The sequence below is a fragment of the Mastigoproctus giganteus genome, chromosome 8 (genome assembly GCF_048544385.1).
Source record: "Mastigoproctus giganteus isolate SK-2022 chromosome 8, ASM4854438v1, whole genome shotgun sequence".
NCBI classification, from domain to species: domain Eukaryota; kingdom Metazoa; phylum Arthropoda; class Arachnida; order Uropygi; family Thelyphonidae; genus Mastigoproctus; species Mastigoproctus giganteus.
This window is the reverse complement of record NC_143582.1, coordinates 213,006,813-213,031,012: the sequence shown is the minus strand read 5'-3', so window position 1 is coordinate 213,031,012 and position 24,200 is coordinate 213,006,813. Positions and strand designations below refer to the sequence as shown.

General features: G+C 36.7%; 1 protein-coding gene across 1 annotated transcript in view; it reads right to left on the bottom strand.

Annotated features, from left to right (window-relative positions):
• Nucleotides 1–24,200, bottom strand: part of Vps8 (vacuolar protein sorting 8) — a 286,412-nt gene that overhangs the window by 7,433 nt on the left and 254,779 nt on the right. Inside the window, exons 37-40 of the mRNA XM_090380461.1 lie at nucleotides 20,449–20,531; nucleotides 14,298–14,378; nucleotides 13,608–13,777; nucleotides 406–616 (exon numbers count right to left, since the gene is read on the bottom strand). Coding sequence (XP_090236587.1) covers nucleotides 406–616; nucleotides 13,608–13,777; nucleotides 14,298–14,378; nucleotides 20,449–20,531 — 545 coding nt within the window. The remainder of the gene's footprint in view (nucleotides 1–405; nucleotides 617–13,607; nucleotides 13,778–14,297; nucleotides 14,379–20,448; nucleotides 20,532–24,200) is intronic.

The following is a 24,200-nucleotide window of genomic DNA, read 5'->3' as shown; positions in this document are numbered from 1 at the left end:
GGGGTGCTCTTACCAAGAAAGGCTGAAGTCCTGCATATTGCAGCAGCTGGAGACTAAGCATCTGCAGGCTGATCTGATTGAGGCATATAAGGCTTTGAATGGTTTGAGCAGGCTCAATGCTGATGGGATTCTTCCTCTTGCTCAGATCACAAACCTAAGGGAGCATAAACTCAAATTGAGGAAAGAGTTGTAGAATAGATGTGTGGAAAATTGCTTTTAGCCAGCGGGTAGTTGATTGCTGGAACAAACTTACATCTGTTGTGAAATTTGATAGCTTTAACAAATTCAAGGGAGAACTGGACAAACTTTTGGAATGAATGGACGAGTGAAATAGAAAGTTTTTTTTTTTTTTTTTTGGCTGCTAATTAGCATTAGTAAAATAAATAAATAAAAACATACAGTTACCTCTCTAGTAGAGCATGACCTTGTCTTTGCTCTGGAGGACCTTGGACTGGCACACTGAATTCTAACACCTTTTTCTGATGTTGTTTTATTACTTATTATGTGTTTATTATTACGGAAACAAATGCAGCATATCCACGTCTCTGTATCTTTACCATCCAGATGTGCAGGTTGAGCACTTTGAAGGCATGATGCATGATATGAATGATCACATCTTAAAAAAAACAAAAAAAAAAAAAAAAAAAAAAAACTTAACAATCAATATATAAAAGATTAAAAATAGTGTCACACTTAATCCTTTAATGCCCACTGATGAACAAAAATGATTGCAACAGCATAATTTTATTGATTTATTTTCTGTTAACATTTCCTATTTTACTGATAGGGGAAAAAACGTAGAATATGCTGAGACCCCATATGTATGGAGTAACCTTGGTTATCCATACCAATGATGGGTAGCAGCATTCCAGTTAATCAAAAAATATGATTTAGTCACAGGAAATTCATGCGATTTCTTTACAACATAGGTACATATAATCAAGTTATTTGCAGTGATTTATATGTACAGTTCTGTATTTTTTAAAACAAGAACAGAACAGAACATAAAATTAACTCGTAAGAAGTAAGATGTTATCTCCCCCCCCCCCCTTTTTTTTTCTTTTATTGATTCCATGTATGTTGGTTCTAATTTTCCATAAATTTAAAATATGTCTATGTTTGGGAAATAGTTTATAAAAAACATATCTATACAGAGCAGAAAAACAGTATTACACTTTGCTGCCATTTCAACAGAAACAGTTACAGAGGTGTAGGGAGAATAATGTGTTGATATTAATGGCCCCCAAACATGCATTCATAACTCTAAGTGTATTATCTGTAAAAGTGTGTATTTGTGGGTTGATTTGCATGTTGTGCAGGGTAGGAAAAGAAACAGTTTAACACATAGAGAAAAACATCCCCTGCCTGAGATCAGCTAGCTCATATTTGAACAAAGAAGGCATAAGAAATTCCTCCAGTTGTTGAGAATTGAACCCAAACCTCTCCAAACAAGTGGGCACATAACAGCATATTGTGCCAACTAGGCTGCCATGGAGGTCAGTATAGGAAGAAGTTTATACATTGTGGATCCAGAGTATATTTATTTTATAGCGTGGACTGTAATATTATAAATTACTGTAATCTCTATTTTTTTTATTTAACTAATTCACTAACTTCTAATCCTACTGTTGTACATTAAATGCCCAAAGTCAGCTTATGTTCACTAGGAATTGGGGAGGCAGTTTCCCTCCTTGTGGGCCTTGACACTGCCCAAGATAATGGAAAGTCTAATGTGGGAAATAAAAGAAATCCTTTATCACACAAGTACCTTGAATTATGGAATGGTTGCAAACAACAAGGAAATTTATTAATCTTGATAATTAATTTAGAAAACAGCCTTATGTTAATTTCTTTCTCAAAATCTTTGTTATAGGCTAAACACAAAAAATTATTTGAACTGAATTGCTTAGATGCTAGTGGTCAAGTTGCTCTACAGTCCTCTAACAAAAATGAGAATATCAATACATAAAGGAATGAATAAAATAAATAAAGCTCTGAATTATTTGGGTTGAGAGAGGGAAAGGTCTGTTTGAAATTACATACCCACAAAGTCTTCAAAGAAAGTTTTAATGAATTTACTCTTTTGACATTGACAGATCCTAACTAAATGAATGATTGTGAAAGGTTGTTAGTAGCAAAACACATGGTATCATTAATGACAGTTTTCCTGGAGGACAGGAAAAGTTATTACATATCAAAATAACTGCAAAAAATATATATATATCTATTTATACAGATATAATTAAGGACTTTTTCAGTTAAAGGTGTTAATAAATGTACTAAAAAATTTAAATGGATAGGAGGACACAGAAATACAGATCAAAAACAGATAATGGCAGTGATGGAAGACAGGAAAAGAGTCAATATGGCACAAAAAAAAAAGAGGCTAATGTTATGGAGTTCAGAGGAGGTAGAAGCATAAAGCAGAATTTAGTTTCTGCATTTTCATCAATCCATTTAACAATGGACTGTACACAAGTGAAACTACTCACACGCTATTGGAATATATTCTCTTTAAAGAACATTAATTTTAAAGTATCCTGTGCCTTGAATAGCCTTATCCTAGTGATGTTCCACTACTGGAGAATGCCTAATACTAGTCTTTTGGAATGGCACTCAGTATTATTGATGCTTTTCAATATCATCCTCCTGTTGACAAATATTTCTTCAAGTTCAGCTTTTGGTTTAGGAAAGAGGAAGGAATCACAAGAACAAATCAGAGGAGGATATGTAATGTAAAAATTTTGGGTTTTGGCATATATTTAACTACAGAAAGGACGGTACAAAGATGTGTATTATCACAATGAAGGAGCCAGGCAGCATTTTTCCATTAGTAGTAGTAGTGGCATGTGATGCAAGAAAGCAAGTGTATGAGCTTATGCAGCATCAGCCAAAAAAAAAAAAAAATCACACCATTCCCTCCTTAAATTTATTGAACCTATCAACAACTTCCACAATGACAGATGGAAGTTTGTTCCAGCAATTAACCACCCACTGGCTAAAGACAAATTTTAGCACATCTATTCTATAGCTGTCTTTTCTCAATTTGAATTTATGCCCCCTTACATTCGTAATCTGAACAAGTGGAAGGATCCCATCAGAATTCAGCGTGCTCAACCCATTCAAGGCCTTATACACCTCAATCACTGAGCAGGTGCCTAGTCTCCAGCCACTGTAATTTGCAGAACTTAAGCCTCTCTTGGTAAAAGGATCCCTTCATTCCCCTCACCAATCTTGTTGCCCTTCTCTGTACATGCTCAAGAAAATCGACATCCTTCCTAAAATGAGGCCTCCAAACCTGTACGCAGTACTCAAGGCGTGGCTTGACCATTGCCTTATACAGAGGGACAATCACCTCCTTTTCCCTGCTAGCAAAATTCCTATATATCATTGACAAAACCCCATGACCTGCCCTGGCAGCCTGTCTGCATTGCTCAGAAAACTTCATATCTGACTGCACAATTACTCCCAGGTCTTTTTCATTTTCTACCACCTTAAGTGTAGTACCACACAGTTGGTACTTTTCTCTGGGGTTACTTCTACCCATATGCAGTACTTTGCATTTGTCAAGGTTAAACTTCAGTTGCCACTTCTTAGTCCATCTGCCCAAATTATCTAGATCCTGTTGCAGTAGCACACTGCCATTACTGTCATTAACAACCCTGCCAACTTTTGTATCATCTGCAAACTTCGACACTAAGCCTGATATACTTTCATCAATATCAATATCATTGATAAATATACAAAACAACAGTGGACCCAACACCGAACCCTGTGGGACTCCACTAATAACATTAGTCCACGAAGAGCAGCACCCATTGATTACCACACTCTGTCTTCTCCCACTTATCCATCCTTTTATCCATTGTAGCAACTTACCCTTAATACAATTCTGCTCCAATTTGTACAATAGTCTTCCATGTGCAACAGTGTCAAAGCTTTCCTGAAATCCAAATATATGATATCAAAATTATTTTTTGCATCCAGTTCCTTTGTAACCACATCATAATAACCAATCAAATTTGTCAGACAAGACTTTCCCTTAACAAACCCATGCTGTGTCAATTGTAAATAATAATAATAATTGACAATAATAAAATGCTGCCATTGTTGTCAGCATTTTATTATAACCAAATCCTATATATTTGAGAATCTCTCATTCACACGTTAAACTCCATGAAAGTATTTATGGTTCATAATAGTACTTCATGATAGTAAACCTCAACTGAAAATTGCCTACATCTAATACCTTGAAATTTTATCAATGCAATACCCTAACATTTCATCAACACCTGACTGCATCTACTGTGCTTTTTTTGGGGGGTGGGGGAAGCATGCTTCTGTAGCATGATAATGGAGATGAAGTGCACTCATGTAATGGGGATTTTGGTCATTATACAATAAACATGATACAAATTCATCTTGCTGGCAAACTTCTCATAACATCATAAAGATGGAGCGGCAGGAGCCATATGATATGTTATATGCTGACATTACTTGCAAGTTTGTGAATCATCAAAGTATGAAATATATCTCATATAGGAGCAATCATAGCATCATTTTTGAATGCTAATGCATGGCATACTATTCATCATCCTTAACTAATATTTGTTCATTTTAAAATCCCTGAGAACATTGTTTCACAGCTTAACATTGCATCACGAAACACTGCGACATTTCATAATTTCTAAAGCCGCTTTACAGAGTTTAATGCAAAACTTAACATGTGCACAATGTCCTTTAGAATCAGATCTTGAACTGCAATACAAAGCTTACACACAGACCCTTGTACAAAGCAATACACAACTGTCAACTGAATGTGGTGACATGATCGGATTGATAATATTCAGAGTATTGCCAACTTATTTATAGCTTGTAACTCTTCAGTGCTTGAATACATTGCTTTCAGAACTTTTTAACACACCCCTTTATATTTCATTCTGCCTTTTCAACACTTCATGTAATCTATAATCTCTCCTTTTTAAACTAGAATTTGATTCAAAGTGCGGCATCAGGGGATGGGAATATATGTGTGTGTGTGTGTGTATATATATATATATATATATATATATATATATATATATATACAGTCAGTCCTTGTATAGCACGATAGTTGTGTTCCTATTAATCCCAGTGCAATGAAAAATCGTGCAAAATAAATAACAGGCCCTATGGGAAAAACAGGGTTAGGTACCGACCATCCAAGATTGAACACACATTTGTAACGAAAACATTACCAAACACAATAAATAATCAATAAAATACGTATTTTATTATGACTATTACGTAATAAAATATTGCTAATGCTTTTGCTTCTATCATAAGCAAACTTGTTCTTTGTTTGATCTTCTATCCAAACAAATGACAGCCGTTCCATCTCTTCCAATTCTTTGTGTCTTGATCTAATGGATTTTGTTATAATTTGAGTTGTTCTTACTATGAAAGTTGATTTTATTTTCTCTGCATTATTTCTAATTCTCGGCGTTGCCTAATTTAGGCATGTAGCATGTGCAGTATTACATGGTCTTTCATTTCGCTCAAAGTGTTTCACAGTATCATATTTTTTCTCTATCTACAGAGATGGACTGGCCATAAGCCTTACCGGGGAAACCCCGGTGGGCCGGACACCAGAAGACGATAGAGGCTGGTGTGATTCTGGCCATAAACGCTAGTATGAGGCCAGTAAAAATTTTCCCAGGTAAGAATTTTTGATCCAGTCCACCTCTGTCTATCGATATTGCTTTTCTTTTTCTCTCTGAATCTGTAGTATCTTCACCCGGACGCTCTCTTTTCACACCTTTTAAGTATTTTACTCATTTTTAGGGAATAAAGCACAATTACAAAATACGGAGGCACGCTTGATACACATAAACAAAGCTGCGTGCAACTGAATAAACAACACTGTAAAGGCAGAGACACGCTATTAACACTTCACTAGCTAACATTTTACTAAAGCACATTTCTGGGGGTTACTACCATAAAACAATGAAAACCATTTCCAGTTGCATTTCTGCTAGTGGAATCTGTTATAAACTGGTAGTAACCTCGATCTAATTGCATTTGTGATAATACCGATAGCTGGAATTGTGTGGGTTTTTACGTTATTATGATGAAATGTGTTTCCCCTTCACTGATATAAAAAACATAAATACATTTTCAGAATCTTCTCTTCATTCCTATTGTGTTGTGTTCAGTTGGGGTGATTCCGTGTTCGACTGCCATGACTTGTAAACACAAAGGCGAATCGTGCATATGCGAATTCGGTTCATGTTATATACAATATCGTTCCCTATTTATAAATCATGTATGATCGAATTATCGTACTAATATCGAATTAATATGATCGACCAGCGGAATTACTTAACAAGTACAGGTCACTGTTGAAAAAAAGCCGTGAAGTAGGGTTGAATTTGAAAGTGTCTGCAATTCTGCCCAGACACGATAGGAGGGAGTATATGATGAGAGCCTTGTCGATCAATTCGGCCCTGGAAAGATTGTGCAAGGCTGAAGGGGTAGAATTTTTTTCAGCCTGGACTGTACTTGTTAACAGGAGAGATTGCTTCTACAGGGATGGGATACACTTAAATAGAAAGGGTGCAAGAATATTTGCTGATGCTATCGAGGCAGTGTTAGGTGGGTCGGAAAACTGCTAGCTTGGGGGGAGACAAAGACTAATGGATTAACAGTAGCCACGGGCAGAGGTGAAAGAGATTCTTGCACTGCTTCTATTGGAATGAGCAGAAGCCTGAAAAACAAGATGCAGGATATTTCAGAGACTGCTGGAAGTCATTGCGGTACAAGTAAACACATGGGTTGTGTTAGGGTAGCTAAGAATAGAAACAGGTGCATGTATACTTGCGTGTACACTAATGCTAGGAGTTTAGTAAATAAATTTGATGAATTTGAGGTATTACTCAAAACATCAAAGGCAGATATTGTTGGGATATCAGAGACGTGGTGTCACACAGATATAAGGAATGCAGAACTGGAATTTGGGGAGTACAACGTCTACAGAAAGGATAGACAGGATAGGAAGGGAGGAGGGGTTATGCTATTAGTTAAAAAACACATAAAATCCAAGGAAGTGAAGCCAGTTGACATCGCTGGACTGTGCAGTGTTGAGTCAGTTTGGTGTGACATAAGCATAGGTAAATCAAAATTGAGAGTAGGAGTGTGCTATAGGCCTAATGACTCTGATGAGTATAATAAGATACTGTACAGGGAAATAGAGTGGGCCAGTAAATCACAGAGTCTTATAATGGGGGATTTTAATTTCCCAGATATTGACTGGAATTTGTGGGTTGGTCACTCACACACTAGCAAGGCTTTTGTGGATTTATTGGATGATTGTTTTCTACACCAGCATGTTCGGGAGGCAACTAGAGGGAGTAATACTCTTGATCTGATTATCAGTAGTGATTCTTCATGCATTAGGAATCTGCAGATAAATGAACCACTGGGTGGCAGTGATCACAGTGTGCTGAAGTGGGATTTACTCAAGGAGGTAACTACCATCAGAGGTAAAGGGAAGGGTTTTTGCTTTCGTAAAGGAGACTATGCTGGTCTGAGACAGTATTTAAATTCTATACAGTGGGACCAACTGATGATGTTACCAACAGCAAATTCAAAATGGGAAGCATTCAAGGAACTAATCTTGGAAGCTACCAGGCTTTACATACCAACCAAGAAATATTGTTCAAGGTTCAGGCCTAAATGGTTGTCAGATGAACTAATGAGACATATGGTAGAGAAGAAAAATGCATGGGATACATACAAATTAATGGGTGACGTGGAAGCCTATGATAGATATAAGTTGGTCTGTAACCAAGTCACAAAGGAGATTAGGCAGGCAAAGGCAGATTATGAGAAATCCTTGGCAAAGGATGCAAAGAAAAACAGAAAAGAGTTCTTTACCTATTTAAACTCAAGAAGGAAAGGGATGAATCAGATTGGTCCACTGGATGTTGATGGTTCAACAGTTGAGGATCCAGCTCAGGTGGCTAACAATCTAAACGAGTATTTTGCATCTACATTCACACATGAGGAGTTATTCAGGAAGGGGAATGTCGTAGGTGAAGTAAACATTGGCAGTGAGCTAGATGATTTTCTAATAACTGAGAGGAAAGTGGAGGAGAAATTGTTGAGGATAAACATAAAAAAGGCACCCGGGGTGGATGGGATCTATCCAGTTATATTAAAGGAGGCAGCAAAGGAAGTAAGCAAACCCCTAGCCATAATTATGAGAGCTTCTTTGGACTCAGGGGAGGTACCCATGGACTGGAGATGTGCAAATGTAACCCCAATTCACAAAGGAGGATCAAAGGCTGACACAAGTAATTATAGACCTGTTAGTTTAACTTCGGTTCCAGGAAAATTAATGGAGGCACTGGTTAAAGAAGCACTGCAGGATCATCTGGACAAGAATTCAGTTATAGCTCAGACACAGCATGGGTTTGTTAAGGGCAGGTCTTGTCTGACCAATTTGATTGGATACTATGATGTAGTCACAAAAGAACTGGATGCAGGGAATAACTTTGATATTATATATTTGGATCTTAGAAAGGCTTTTGATACTGTTGCGCATGGAAGACTGCTGCACAAATTGGAGAAGTGTGGCATTCGAGGCAAATTGCTGCTATGGATAAAGGGATGGTTGAGTGGCAGAAGACAGAGAGTGGTAATCAATGGACACTGCTCAACGTGGACAAATGTTATTAGTGGAGTTCCTCAGGGTTCAGTGTTGGGTCCATTGTTGTTTTCTGTATTTATAAATGATATTGATGATGGTGTATCAGGCTTAATGTCCAAGTTTGCAGACGATACAAAGGTTGGCAGGGTTGTTAAGGACACTACTGATACTATGCTGCTGCAACAGGATCTGGAAAGGTTGAGCAGATGGGCTGAGAGGTGGCAAATGAAGTTTAACATTGACAAATGTAAAGTACTACATATGGGAAACAGTAACCCCAGATCAACGTATCATTCTCTACGCTGACAGTGGTAGAGAATGAAAAGGACCTGGGGGTAATTGTGCAGGCAGATATGAGGTTCTCTGAGCAGTGCAGACGAGCTGCAAGAGTAGCTCATGGTGTCTTGTCAATGATATACAGGAATTTTTCTAGCAGGGACAGGGATGTGATTATTCCCTTGTATAAGGCATTGGTCAGGCCACACCTTGAGTACTGTATACAGGTCTGGAGGCCTCATTTCAAGAAGGATGTAGAGCTGCTGGAACGAGTACAGAGAAGGGCAACAAGATTAGTGAATGGAACAAAGGGTTGCTCTTATGAAGAAAGGCTTAAGTTTTGCAAATTACAGAGCCTGGAGACTAGGCATCGCCGAGGTGATCTGATAGAGGTGTACAAGGCTTTGAATGGCTTGAGCATGCTCAATGCCGATGGAATTCTTCCTCTTGCTCAGAATAATCACCTGAGAGGGCATAAATTCAAATTGAGGAAGGACGGATGTCGGATAGATGTGCGGAAATTCGCCTTTAGCCAGTTGGTTTGTGGAATAGACTTCCATCGCTTGTTGTTGAAGTTGATAGCCTAAACAAATTTAAGGCTCAGCTGGACAGGTATATCGAACGAATTGAGGGGTGAAATGGGAGTAGTGGTTGTTTTTTTTTTTTTTTTTTTTCTTTTTTTTTTGGCCGATGCTGAATAAGCTTGCTTTCTTGCATCATATGCCTCTACTAATGCTAAATTCGTGTAGTGTAAACACGTGTTATATGAGGACTGACTGTATATATAATGTACATAAGGCTTTTGAATTTAGTTTTAAGACCAGCTAATAGCAATACCTAATGCTGCTATTTAAATGCCATTGTTATAATTATAAGATTTGTAAAATTCCATAAGCAGAATGTTGTCCATGATTCCATGGTCTGATGACTGCCTACCTACCAACTCGACTATGTTATTGAACAGGTATGGGTTATTGCATGACAAAAAATAAAGGGGGGGGTGTTAGACACAAGCAGTGCTTTTTTTTGTAAAAAAATAGGTGCCGGTACTCATTCTTTACTATCAGAAAAAATTAGAAGGATATGAAAAGTACTCTAAATTTTTTCTTCCCCTGTGATATTGTTATTTTAGTAGTAATGTTTTTGGAATAAGAACAACAAATTTAGTATATTAACACAGTTTATTAAGCATAAATTTATTATTCAAGTATATAAAAGAAGTAAAATAAGTAAATAAATTGGTCAACTACTGAGTGCCGGGCATTCAGGATGAAGGGTCTGTAGTCACAAATGGTCGTAAGTGTAGTATCTCAAAGAGAGAGCTTTATGGTAACTGAATAAAAAGTTTCTAGTACCCCGACTTGGCCTAAAACTGAGGAACTAATGAAAACGTTGTCTATTTTAATCTTTCCAGTTGTTGTGAATGACAAGCGTGGGAGAAGCAATTAAAGTTTTGGGGAAAAAGCGACTGGCAGGTGAGAGCTATGCAAGACTCTGCACAGGCGCTTTAACACTGGCTCTCTGAGTACCTCCTTGTCGGGACAACTCCAGCTTTGAAAATTGTTAAAAAATACTTCTCATCACAAAATTTATAAATGACCTTTATAGAATTATTAACTAACTATTTACCAACCTTTTTGTCACCAAAAGGAGAGTTACATAGTACAAAGAATAAAAGTGCAATAAAAAAATTGTTTTTTTAATTTTAACACAAAAAGTAAATGATAGATTTCAATTGGAATAGTTTTCTCTTCATAAGCATCGAATAGCGTATAACTAATGCGATTTTTAAATTTTTAGCTCCATTAGCGACAGAAATAGAGGGGGGCAATACGAAAATTACTCACATTTTCCTGTCTGGCACTGCCATTTTTAACTGTAAAAATATTTTAAACCTACTCGTTGAGCTCTTTCCAACAGTGTACAATAAGCTATAGGTTGTTGACAACATTTTTGTCACCCACAGTTACCCCCTCATCTCTCAGACAAATTTTTGTCAACAACAAACAATATGGCATTACGTTGGCCCACATGATGTACAAACCCATGCAAAATTTCAAGTCAATAAGTTGAGTGGTTCCAGAGATACAATGCTGTGACAGACGGATGGACAGACAGACAGACAACCGAGTGACATTATAAGGGTCCTTCGTTGGACTATGGACCCTAAAAATAATAAGTAAAAATAAATAACAAGTAAAAATAATTTCATAATAAAGTTTTACTGTTTTTGTCATCGACGAAGCTCTGGTTGGGCTGACGATCAGATTCATTCGTGAAAATCCTCGTTCACATTCACTCGATGAAATTGGTATCGTTCTCAGAGCATGCATCAAATGCTTCAATTCTTCTGAAACCATCTTTTCAATTAGGTATTCCTGAAATCCACGAATTGTATCTCTTTCGTTTAACTGTAATTTTCTAACTTTATTTTCACCATATGTCAACAATTCATGTTTAGAAGGATTAATACTTTCGTTGTCCTCGTTTTCATTCTCTCGTCATCGGTATGTCACTAGTTCTTAAATTTGATATATTTCTTTTCTTTTCTTTTTTTTTTTGAAACTGTCCAAAATGTCAGTGTCATTCGGATATTCAGGTATAGTGACCATGTAAACAGAGATAGGGAAAATTTAGGGGAAAAAGTCGGGGTAAAAGAAAATCACTCTTTCCTAATTCTCGAAAGGGCGCTTACAGTTGATTCACAGCGGTGTCCAACCTATGGCCTGCCCGGAAAGTGAACTAAAACAGCATTTTAAATTTTGTTAATTATCAAAAAATTCTCATTAAATGTTTTGTTCAGTAAATGTAATTGTGTACTGTACTTAATAAAATTTTCGAATATTTTAAATTTTACTTTTACAAGCAACAAGATATGGAAAATGTAACACACTAAAGAAATCTAACTTTGAATTTTTTTTTTGAATATGGCTCCTGTACTAGAAAAGTTTGGACACCACCGCAGTAGAAGGTGGACCCCAGAGCCCATTGGGAATACCCCTTGATCTGCTCACTGTTGACCAGTGCGACTTCCCCATATGTGGGACAGGTGGTCGGATAGGTTTTACCAGGTACCACTAAGTTATAGAATGGTAATCCCTTTACCTCTCTTAATTCGCGCAGCAGCACTAATTGCTTAAAGCTATTAGCATTTCTGCCTGAAGGCCAAAAATGCTAACAGTAAGTACTGAGTTAATTCTCTCCTAATCCATTCGCTATATGAAAATTTTCTTCGCTCAACGGAAACTATCTGAAATGTAACTTCCAAGGGGAATTCAAAATAATTCGCTATAAAAGGACTTCGTTAATCAGAGGTCCAACTGAGTAATTTAGAATTATAAAAATGGTTATACAGTTTTATATAGAAAAAATCTTAACAATAGGCAGTGAAAAATGCAAATTTAGGTAAATAATCTTAAATATATTTGAATAGTAGGTAAATATGTGAAAAAAATTTACGGAATATTACAAATTTCGAAGTGCACTGCATCCAAATGTCACACGTCACTGTTAATAAAGGTGCCGGTATGCCGTACCGTTGCATACCGTCCCAAAAAAAAGTACTGGGCACAGGTATCAGTAGCATGTTATATTTGGGAGAGACTCATAAGTATGTATAGTCACTCATACCACTGGCTATTATATAGGTCTTACATCCATAGAAACACACCCATATTGCTTTGGTCATGCAAGTGTTAAAATTTAATTTTAACATTCTAACCATACTTTTACTTTTTTTTTACCCGTTATTATACAACTACACTAGTGCATTACTGATTACTGGTATCAAAAATTTATTGTAGTGCTGATTATTAAGCTTTAATACTAATTTCAAAGCAACATTAATATTATATTTAAAGTCAAAATTACTAAATTTAAATTTAACAATTTTGACTTCATACTTTTGAACTTGAAGGTTAACTGCTGTTATGAAAAAAGTATAGGGGTGCAATAGTGTTCAAATAGTGGGGGGCCACTAATTTGATTTTTGATTCGGTCATTACTTTAGAGAATTCTAATTTGTTTGGATATGCATTATGACCTTTTTTTAAAATTTAAATTAATTTACTATCTATCAGGCCTATGATCCTTTCATGCCAGGATGTAGCGTAATTATTCCCTCCATGATGTTAAGAATTAAGTAAATTTGTATAGAGTAAACTATATTTCATATATCTCTACACCCAAATAAGGGTATTATTCAAAGCATTCATAATCACACCTATGTAATATTGGTATAAGGTGTACAGAAATATGTAATTAAGCTAATTACTTATTATTATTATTATTTATGCATTGATGGGTGTTGGCCCAAAAGTTAAAGACAGTAATTAGCATTAATATAATTATTTCAATTTTTTTTTTTTTTTTTTTTTAGTACACAGATTCCTTTATTATATGTGGTTGTCCTGCATTTCAACTGGGTATTACTATCCAATATCAACTATCATCATTTCACTTCAATACTAGTTGGAGCAATTCTGATGTATGGATGCTAAACATAGGATTAAAATATATTTTTCACATTTGCATTAAAAAAAATAAATATTAATAAATAAATATTTTTCAGATTACTTTTTATTTTATAAAAAAAATATATTCACTAATTATAATAATGTGAAAACATTTAGATGATCCAAACCTGAACAGTATGATCTCTCCATCAATGTCTTCTGTACTTGAAAAATTTTTATGGCATACATCACAAGTATTTTTAAGGCAGGAATATCCTTTGTTAGCTACCAAACAGAGTTGAGACAACTGTGTGTGAAGGTCATCATTTAGAAGATTGGTAGTTGTCGACAAAAGAGTCTATATCAAAAAAGGCAGTTAGTACATTCATAATAGTCAAATGGAATTATATTTGAGAATTACTATAAAATATCAGTGTAAATACACCATAGTACACTCATAATGAAAAACTACATAAGTAATGTAAAGGCATCGATTTAATTATATCTCATATTGTGATTACCTTCGCAATGAGTTACCAAGTATTGCACTACCTCGAATAAGTAAAGCTTCACTAACAGAGAAGATGTTGCTTATTCTCAGTGGGCACCACCACCCAGATGGCACCGTTTCAAGGCTTATTGGGCGATCCTCGGTGGGTGGGCAGGTACCCCTGGTGTTGCAATCATGTCAACCTAGTTGTGAAGTTATTTCTATAATATGAGAGAGGCCAAATTTTTTGGCATCTATAGTGTTTTTACTAAAATCTTAAAGAGAATATAAATACAGAATGGAAACTTTTCATCAGATACAATTTAAAACAAATTTATTAGTATGGTGTTCAATATAAGCTGATTAATAATTATAAGTAATTATTTACCTCCTCATATCGGTAGGTTTCAAACATGCCCATAATCAGTTCTCTGATTTCTCCAAATTTTCCAGTATTATAAGCTGGATCCTATATATAAAAAGCAAAACCATATTTCAAGAGTATTAATTAATTTAATTATCCTTTGATCTTTATTTTTCATTGTTTTGAGGTAGGGGTGAGAATTATAATTCATTTAAAGATGGAAGACAAGTTTAAATTTTATTTAATTAGTGTGCTGAATTTTCCCTACATTCATTTATATCCTTTTAAAGGTCATTAAAATAATCCCAATTACGCTGTCTATATATATTTTTTTTAATTTAACCACATCTCAACACATACTACTGTATTGCGAAATATGCCTCTTTAATACATATCCTTAATTTTTTGTTTATAAAATTTCTTCTCCATAGAATTTAAAACTTCCATTATTGGGGTGAGGGAGAGAGAGAGAGAGAGAGAGAGAGAGAGAGAGAGAGAGCGCGCACCAAACTCTGAAACCCAGAGAAGTGCTACAGATGGCTCTTAAGAAAACACTGAAGCTTGGATTATGCCTACTGCAAGCATTTCATGATGAGGTCTGAAGAAGTAAGCTACACCTAACTCACATAAACAGAATCCAAATCTGCCACAAATGCAAGGGTAGTGCTAATGTCTGTTGGTAGCTGAAACTTTTTTTTTTTTTTTTTTTTTTATGAGAACCCCAAACACGAGAGGTATTATAACCTATAGTACTTAGTACCGTGCTTGGGTTGGAGGTTGAGAAGACGAAAGAAGATATTTGTTGATATTGGACTTGAACTTCTGTAGATTGTAATTTTCAGGAAATACGTATGAAGGAAGGTTGTTCCAGAAAATGGCAGTTGAATGAATAAATGAGGAAGATGAAAATTTGGTTCTGTGGGTTTGAAGTTGGACAGTAAATGGATGTTGGCTGGTGGCGGCACGTGTTCGGACTGTTTTGAAAGAGAGAGCGGGAATTATAGAAGCCAATTCAGAAGAACAGTGCCCATGGAAGTATCTGTAGAAGAGGCATGCAGCAGAAACAGTGCGTCTATGAGAAAGCGAGTGGAGAGACTCTGTTAGAGATGAATCATTAATTAACCTAACTGCCCTCTTCTGAATGGAATCAAGAAGCCTGAGAGAGGTTTTGGGGGCACCACCCCAGATGTGGGAACAATATTCCATTGCAGGGCGGATTTGCGATTTATACAGAGTGAGCAGCTGTTTGGGAGAAAAGTAACGCCGAGAGCGAAAGAGAAAACCAAGTTTTTTAGATGCAGAGGAAGCAATATTTGTAATGTGCTTGTGCCAAGAGAGATTAGAAGTCAGGGTAATCCCCAAAAGAGATATATCATTTTGCCTAGAAATCGGAGTGTCACTAAAGATAAGCATAGGAGCAGAAGAATCCTTTTTGCGAGATACAAGACAAGATTGAGTTTTAGAAGGGTTGAAATCAACTAAGTTGTCTTTGCCCCACTGGAGAATTACCTGAAGATCGGCATTTAAGGAATTGGCAGCAGATTTTCGAGAACTTGAAGCTGATTGAGTTGGACAAGGTTTCTCAAAATGGAAAGTTGAATGCAATGTGCTATCATCGGCAAAACTATGGATAGGATTTCCAGTCAATGGAAGAAGGTCATTGATATACAAGAGGAAAAGAGTGGGGGAAAGAACTGAACCTTGGGGGACACCGGCATTAGTGGAGAAGTTAGAAGACAGAGAGCCATCTACCATCACCCTCAGTGAGCGATCAGAGAGAAAACTGGATAACCAATTACTAAAAACAGTTGGCAAACCATAAGATGGAAGCTTGTTTAGAAGACCTTTATGCCAAACACGATCAAAAGCCTTTGAGATGTCAAGAGCAACTACTTGTGTTTCACCGAACCTTTCCATTTAATTAGTCCATAAATGGGTAACATAAGCCAGAATATCACCAGTGGATCGACACTGACGGAATCCATACTGGCGATCGTTGATCAGACGGAAGGTTTCTAGGTAGTTTAAGAGTTGGCGGTTAATTGATTTCTCCATTACTTTAGAAAGAGTAGAAGTAATTGCAATGGGACGATAATTGGATGGGAGGGATTTGTCACCCTTTTTAGGAACTGGCTGGATATGAGCAAATTTCCAAGCAGAAGGAAAAACACCTTTGGAATAAGAAAGTGAAAAAAGGCGGCAAAGAATAGGAGTAAGTTCAGGAGCACAGGTTTTGAGAACAAGTGGAGAAATACCATCAGGACCTGGAGCTTTCTTAGCATCAAGATTCATCAAAATCCTTCTGATATCCTTTTGACGGAAGACCACAGGAGGCATTGAATGGAGCGTGTTAGGAATGGTGGGAGGTGTTTTACCAAGATCATTAATACATGAGCTCGAAGAAAAATGGGATGCTAGCAGGTCAGCTTTATCCTTGGCTGAAGTGACAACAGAACCATCTGGTTTGGACAGAGGTGGGAGCAGAGATGGGCAAAAGTTGCGGCCAATAGCTTTGGCAAGAGACCAGAATGCTCGGCTACCATTACGGCAAGAAGCAAGTTTTCTACTCTTAGCCTGTTCAAACTCTAGTTTGGACTGATTAATAACTGCTTTACAATTGTTGCGAGCTTTGGTGTAGGCAGAAAATGAAACTGAAGAATTAGAAACAAGCCAATTACGATATGCAACGTTCTTCTCTTGGACAGCCTTAGCACATTTATTGGAAAACCAAGGTTTAGATAAAGGACGAGATTTTAAAGTGGAGTGTGGGATAAAGGATTCCATTCCTGCAAGAATAATTTCACTGACACGATCTGAGCAAACGTTGACATCAGAACTTTTGAAACAGTAATCCGACCAAGGAAAAGAAGAAAAGAAGTCTCGCAGGTCATCCCATTTTGCATTCTTGTAATGCCAAACAATACGAGGTTCGGAATAGCCATGAGATAAAGGTTCCATTGGAGAAGAGACAATCACCAAGTTGTGATCTGAAGTGCCTAAAGGACCTCTCACTTCAACCTTGTACTTAGAAGGGTTGTTTGTGAGAAAAAGATCAAGCGTATTGGCTGTATGATTAGGATTGTCCGGTATTCTTGTAGGTAAATGAACAATCTGTGCTAGGTCATTAGTAATTGCAAAAGCCTCAGCATCTCGACCTGCTGGGTCGGTGTGACTAGAAAATGGAAGCCAGCTGGAGTTGTGAACGTTAAAATCACCAAGGAAAATTACCTCACTGTTAGGAAAGTTGGACTGGAGAAAGTCAAGTTGCAAAGAGAGGAAGTCAAAGAGCTCCAAGTGATTAGTGGAGTTGGGAGAACGGTAGAGACAACAGATGAATTTTACACAATGAGGTAGAGAGATTTTAAGCCAGAGAAGATCAAAGAGAGGAGATTCCAAATTGCCAAGTCTCTGACAGGGAATATCAGAACGGACATATGCACAAGTACCACCTTTGAGGCGAAAGCGATCATACAGCAAATAATTTGGACATCTGAGATGAGCAGTAGTTGAATCAACTGATAACTGAGATTCAGTCAGAAAAAGTACATGGGGTTTGGAAGACTGCAAGTGGAAATGGACATCGTTGAGATTAGAATTGAGACCACGTATATTTGTGAAATGAATTAGAAGTCCTTTGGAGGTTTAGATCTTTTCGCAGATAAGCTTGCTCTATTATTTTGACAATTCATGGTGTATTCAATAGTAAGAAAAAGTGAGTGGGACATGCTGTATGAAGTAATGAAATTTTTGGATATGGCGTACATGTGGTAAGAATATACCCAGATCCTTGACATAACGTGGCCTCGACAATGCTCCCCGCATACACACTACTCGGACTCCCTCCAGTCACTATCTGGCAGAGTAGAGGTAGCAAGATTATACACTAGCTGATCCGGAAGCTTCCTAGAGAGTTACCAATAGGTTCAGTCCGGTGTACTAACTAGCGGCCGGCCTGCGAACACCGTTTTAGAGCTGTACCCTCGAAATGTAAGGAATATTGGATCTCGCCACGACATTCATCATAACCTCAAAAATCATCAATCATACTGCATGATGGAAGAGATAGGGAAGGGTTGGCCGGAACTTAGCTCTAGAGACTAAACATGGGTTCCACCACTTCAAGCCTCCAATAAGCAAAGTGGTGGTATTTCACCGGTTGATGAGAGTCATCTACCACCTAGTACTGCCTGGTAACATAGAGGGGCGGCGTTCCTCCATGTGGTGTGGGCACCACACCTCGACCCCTGCTTACGTTGGTTCACACCTGGGTGGTCACCCACCATGTACTTGTGCATGAAGGTTATACCCAGGATTACTAACAGTCCCACCATCGTGAAGGTGCAAGCAGAGGATTTGGCTGTCATAGACCGTCCGGACTTCGCCGAAATTGGGTCCACTTTGACTTGAGTGTCACCCGAATATCAGTTCCATCAGCGTTTTAGACTCCCAGGTAGCAAGAACAGCTTGTCTGGCATATCTGAGAGAATGTCTGTGACCAACCTCAAGGACCATCCCATCAACTATAATGATATTTTCCCTTCTACATGATATTTAAGCAAGCTGTACAATAAAATGAACACTTTACTACAAGAAGTACGAAGCGATTATTATATACTTTATCCTCACTTTAAGAAGCACTGTTTTAGGGTATTTATATTTGTATCTATGTGTGTTCTGCTAATTTTTTGCAACTTTGGGTGCTAAACTGATCAGGAACATGTTTGCTTACTGGTTGCCATAGTATAGGGGCTACAGCTGCTCAACTCAGCCCCTTGCTGGTTGAGGTGTTATCACAAGACTGCATTCTCCCTTTGCCTGCTGTTATGTCTTGTAGCTTTACCTTGAAGATAGGGAGCACATCCCAGGTATTTAAATTTCTTTTTATATATGATGCACAACTTCCATTCACAGGGCACACTATTTTATTTTTTCTCTGAATTTACCATTTCAGCAAAGAGGCTACTATTTCAACTATTCTGGAGTTTTTCACTTTTGAAATTTTTTCCAGGCATTCTTTATATATGCAGCATGAACTTCATTTATTTATTTCATTAAATTAGCATTATTATTGTTGTTGACAAATATAGACACACTCTCTCAGTTTACTTTTTTTTCAGGTTTCATTACCCTGTTTCATCAGTGGTGGCAAGAATTTTATATGTATCTTATTACTGACTTCAACAGAGGGTCATAGTTTTGAGAATTTCAAATTGTCAGCTTGAGCAAAAATATCTAGATAGATATTGTTGATGGTTCTTGCTAATTTGTTGAATAATTATAGTAAAGAGGATTTGTTCTTTTGTCATGAGAATAAATAAACTTAGTGTTTCTTATCAGCCTAATTGGACATTTAAGGTGTTTTCATCAATTGAACTGGGAACCTTAACTGAACCAGAAATGAATTTTTGCAATAAATTAAAGTCTAATAATTCCATCATGAATATAATGGTAAAATGCAAAAGTAAAGGTACAATTCCATGTAAGTGCATTCATCATACTGCAGACTCCTCTTGTAACAAAGGTATTGAATTAATATTTTTTTAAAAGCTTATAACCAGATGCATTCCAGAATAGGGACAACCACATCTAGTATATTGTTAAAATTGTAGGTGACATTTTTACAATTTTTTTGCAATTCTCATACTAGGGAAGATGAAATATAAATACAACAGCAGATTACTGCTGGTCTTTGAAAAGGTAGATGTCTGGTATGATTCATAAAAGAGAAACCAAAAATTATACATTTGAAACTAAAAGCCCTAAAATTCCAAGAAATATGGAATCTACATAAATGTAACAGCAAATTACTGCTGGAGTTAACTCAATTAAAGTGAAGAAAAGAAAAATATACTTTTGTATTAATATTTATCTTTTCTTCACTTTAACTGAATTTTGTTTATTTTATTATAAAAAGTGCACAAACTGTTATTAGAATAAGTTAAATTAAATTTTAAAAATGTATGAAGTTTTCCTTTTTCTCAATGAAAAATTCTTCAATAAAAAAAGTCAATTTTTTTTATCTTTCTTTTATTTGAAATTACCATAGTAAACTCAGGGATGATAATATGTTAAAACAAATTCTTTCCTGCAAGTTTCAATTTACAAGCCTGTATGATTACAGGGAAACAAAACAATAAACATTATTAGCTAAGAATATAACTTGGAAAAGATTTACCTGAACAATTCGTTGCAGTATGGCTGGCAAACTGATGTATCCCATCATACTGTTTAGGAGGTGTCGTGTCAGTTCCTTGAATGCTGTGCAACAAAAAAAAAAAAAAAAAAAACTGTAGCTCATAATCTTTATATTAGATTAGCTTCTACGGCTGAGAATTACTGTCAGTTATACAGGGTGAATGTACAACTAATAACAGTATCGTTTAATGTTACGAATTCAAACAGCTAAATAAAAGATAAATTTACTTTGAGGTTATGAATTTAAATTTATCCAGCACTTGTGTATTTTAAAAATATATGTGTAGTAGAGGCATGTGATGCAAGAAAGCAAGCTTATGTAGCATCAGCCAAAAAAAAAAAAAAAAAAAAAAAAAAAACCGTTTCACACATTCTCTCTAAATGTGGTCATGTAATATACATATATCATATTATATTATGACGTAGCTATATTAGATAGCATGGCATTAGTTATAACTTTACTATATAGAATTATGGGCTATTACCATTTCAGTGGCAATATGTACACTAAGACTATAATTAATATTAGTATTGGCAAAAAAGTAGTAGTGAATAAGTAACAGACATATTATTTATGCAGTATCTGGTTATCACTGCTATAAATCTATGCAGTATCTGGTTATCAGCAGTGATTATTCATGCATTTAAGAATTTGCAGAGCAGATCCAAGAACCACTAGGTGGCAGTGATCACAGTGCCCTGATGTGTGATTTACTTAAATATATAATTACCACCACAGATAAAGGGAAGGGTTTTTGCTTCTGTAAAGGTGACTACAGTGATCTCAGACAGTTTTTAAATTTTGTACAGTGGGACCGACTGATGTTATCAACAGTAAATTCTAAGTGGGAAGCATTCAATGAATTAATCGTGGAAGCTACTAGGCTTTTCATACTGATTAAGAAATATTGTTCAAGGTTTAGGTCTAAATGGATGTCAGATGAACTAATGAGACTTGTGGCAGAGAAGAAAAATGCATAGGATGATATAAATTATCAGACGACACAAAGCCTATGGCAGATATAAGGTAGTCAGTAATCAAGTCACAAAGGAGATTAGGCAAGAGAATGCAGATTACGAGAACTTTTTGGCAAAGCATGCTAGGAAAAACAGCAAGGACTTCTTTATGTATATAAACTCTAAAAGGAAGGGGGATGAATCAGATTGGTCCACTTGATATTGATGGTTCGACTGTTGATGATCCTGCTCAGATAGCTGATAATCTGAATGAATATTTTGCATCTACATTCACACATGAGGAGTTAATGAGGGAGGAAAATGCCAGAAGTTTATCAAAATGTAACAGGGTGCGTAATGATTTTGTAATAATAAAGAGCAAAGTGGAGGAGAAATTGTTGAAAAGAAACATAAGAAAGGCAGCAGGGGTGGATGGGATCTATCCAGTTATATTAAAGGAGGTGGCAAAGGAACTAAGTAAACCCTTAGCCATAATTATGAGTGCTTCCTTGAACTCAGGGGAGGTCCCCATGGACTGGAGGTGTGCAAATGTATCCCCAATTCACAAAGGGAGATCAAAGGGTGACACGAGTAATTGGAGACCAGTTAGTTTAACTTCTGTTCCAGATAAAATAATGGCATCACTGGTTAAAGGTGCACTGCAGGATCATCTAGACAAGACTTCAGTTATAGCTCGGACACAGCATGGTTTTGTTAAGGGAAAGTCTTGTCAGACAAATTTGATTGGATACTATGATGTGGCCTCAAAGGAACTAGATGCAAAAAATAATTTTGATATCATATACTTGGATTTCGGGAAAGCTTTTGACACTGTTGCACATGGAAGACTACTGTACAAATTGGATATGTACAAATATGGCATTAAGGGTAAATTGCTACAATGGATAAAAGGGTGGTTGGGTGGGAGAAGACAGAGCGGTAATCAATGGATGCTGCTTTTCGTGGACTAATGTTATTAGTGGAGTTTTCCAGGGTTCAGTGTTGGGCCCATTGTGAGAGTGTGCAGCTTATTACAAGTTCAGTGTTTCTTAACTCTGTCCTCCAATGAAATTTTAGTGTCCATAATAAAAAGAACAGTCATTGTATAAGATCTTATCTCTATGATGGTTAAATTAGCTTAACAAAAAGTGAAAAGGTAATTTACTTTTCATCGTAGATTTGTTTGTAGCAAGCAAGCAAGCATATCATTCACCCCTCTGTTAACTTTTAAGAATCATTTGCTGTCAGGATCCATCTTCCCAAACTCGCCATTGCCTATGCAATTTCACGAAATGCCATTGCCATCTCTCTGGTGATGAAGCGTCTCGGCTCCTCATCTGTTTCATCTTGAGCTTCATCAGCATTTTCTTCTTTCACTATCACTGCCTGCAAGTCAATAAGTTCTTCGTTAGATAGGCGCCTCCGTAGCCAGATGGGCAGGAGCAGCAGTGCGTAGCAAGCTTCTTGATTAGACCGGGGTTCAAGCCTGTGCCTACTAAATACGGAGGATGTGGAAAGGTCAGGGAATGACCACCGCATATTCCCGGAGCAATATAGCCTTAGTTGCTAATGCTCCTAAAAACCAAATAACAAACAAACTTCGTTAGATAATTCCTTCTCTTCTTCCTCTATTAACTCCTCCACATCTTTGGCATCAACCTCCAACTAGAGCAGCGCTGCAACCTTTACAATCTTATCTGTAGCCCCTTCGTATGATTCATCTTTTTCGAATCCTTTTAAGTTTAAGGTGGCATGGTAAATAAAGTAAGATTTCCAAAAGTCTCTTAACTTAAAATTTCTCTCATCATTTACTGCAGACAATGCCTGAGCAAAAGTTGTGTAAATAGTATGCTTTTAAATTCAAAATAACACCCTGATTCATAGGTTGGATGAGTGAAGTCATGTTTGGCAGTAGAAATATGATTCTCACGTTTGAATTGAAATCATCTAGATGCATAGACGTCCAAGAGCATTATCTAATAGAAGCAAAACCTTGAAAGGAACGTCATTGTCTTTACAATATTTTTCAACTTTGGGAATGAAAAGCATTTAAACCAATCCTCAAAGAGAGACAATATTGTTATCCATGCTCTCTGGTTCAATTAGAAATGCACAGGTAGGGTGGCTTTATTGATGCCCTTAAATGCACGAGGATTTCCAGAATGGTACACAAGCAGTGGTTTTAATCTGTAATCTCCCGCTGCATTAATCCCAAGCAAGAGCATGGCCCTATCTTTTAAAGCCCTGAAACCTGTCATTGTATTTTCCTCTTTGGCAATGTATGTTCGATCCAGCATTTTTTTCCAATACAGAGCAGTCTCGTCAACGATAAAAATTTGCTACGTTGAATAGCCGCCTTCATCAATAATTTTTTCTAACACATCACAAAATTTCTCTGCAGCTGCAGAATCGGCACTAGCAACTTCACAGAATACTTTAATGCTGTGAAAACCAGCGTGATGCTTGAACCTATTAAACCATCCGTTGCTTGCCACGAACTTGGGTTGGGGTTCGCCATACTTATCCTTAATACAGTATCTTTATAAATAATTGTTGCTTTTGCTTGAATGGTCATTAGACTCAGGGGCACTTGCTTCTGAATCTGATTTTCCATCCATATTAACAGCTGTTTCATCTTTGATCTAGCACCTGAACGCTGTTTTGTGATCACTGTTGATCTTAAGGGCGTTGATCCTTTGACATGTTCCTTTACACGTGCACTGTCCTTTAAAATAGTATTCACTGTTGAAGCAGCGAGACCTAATTCCCTTGCAA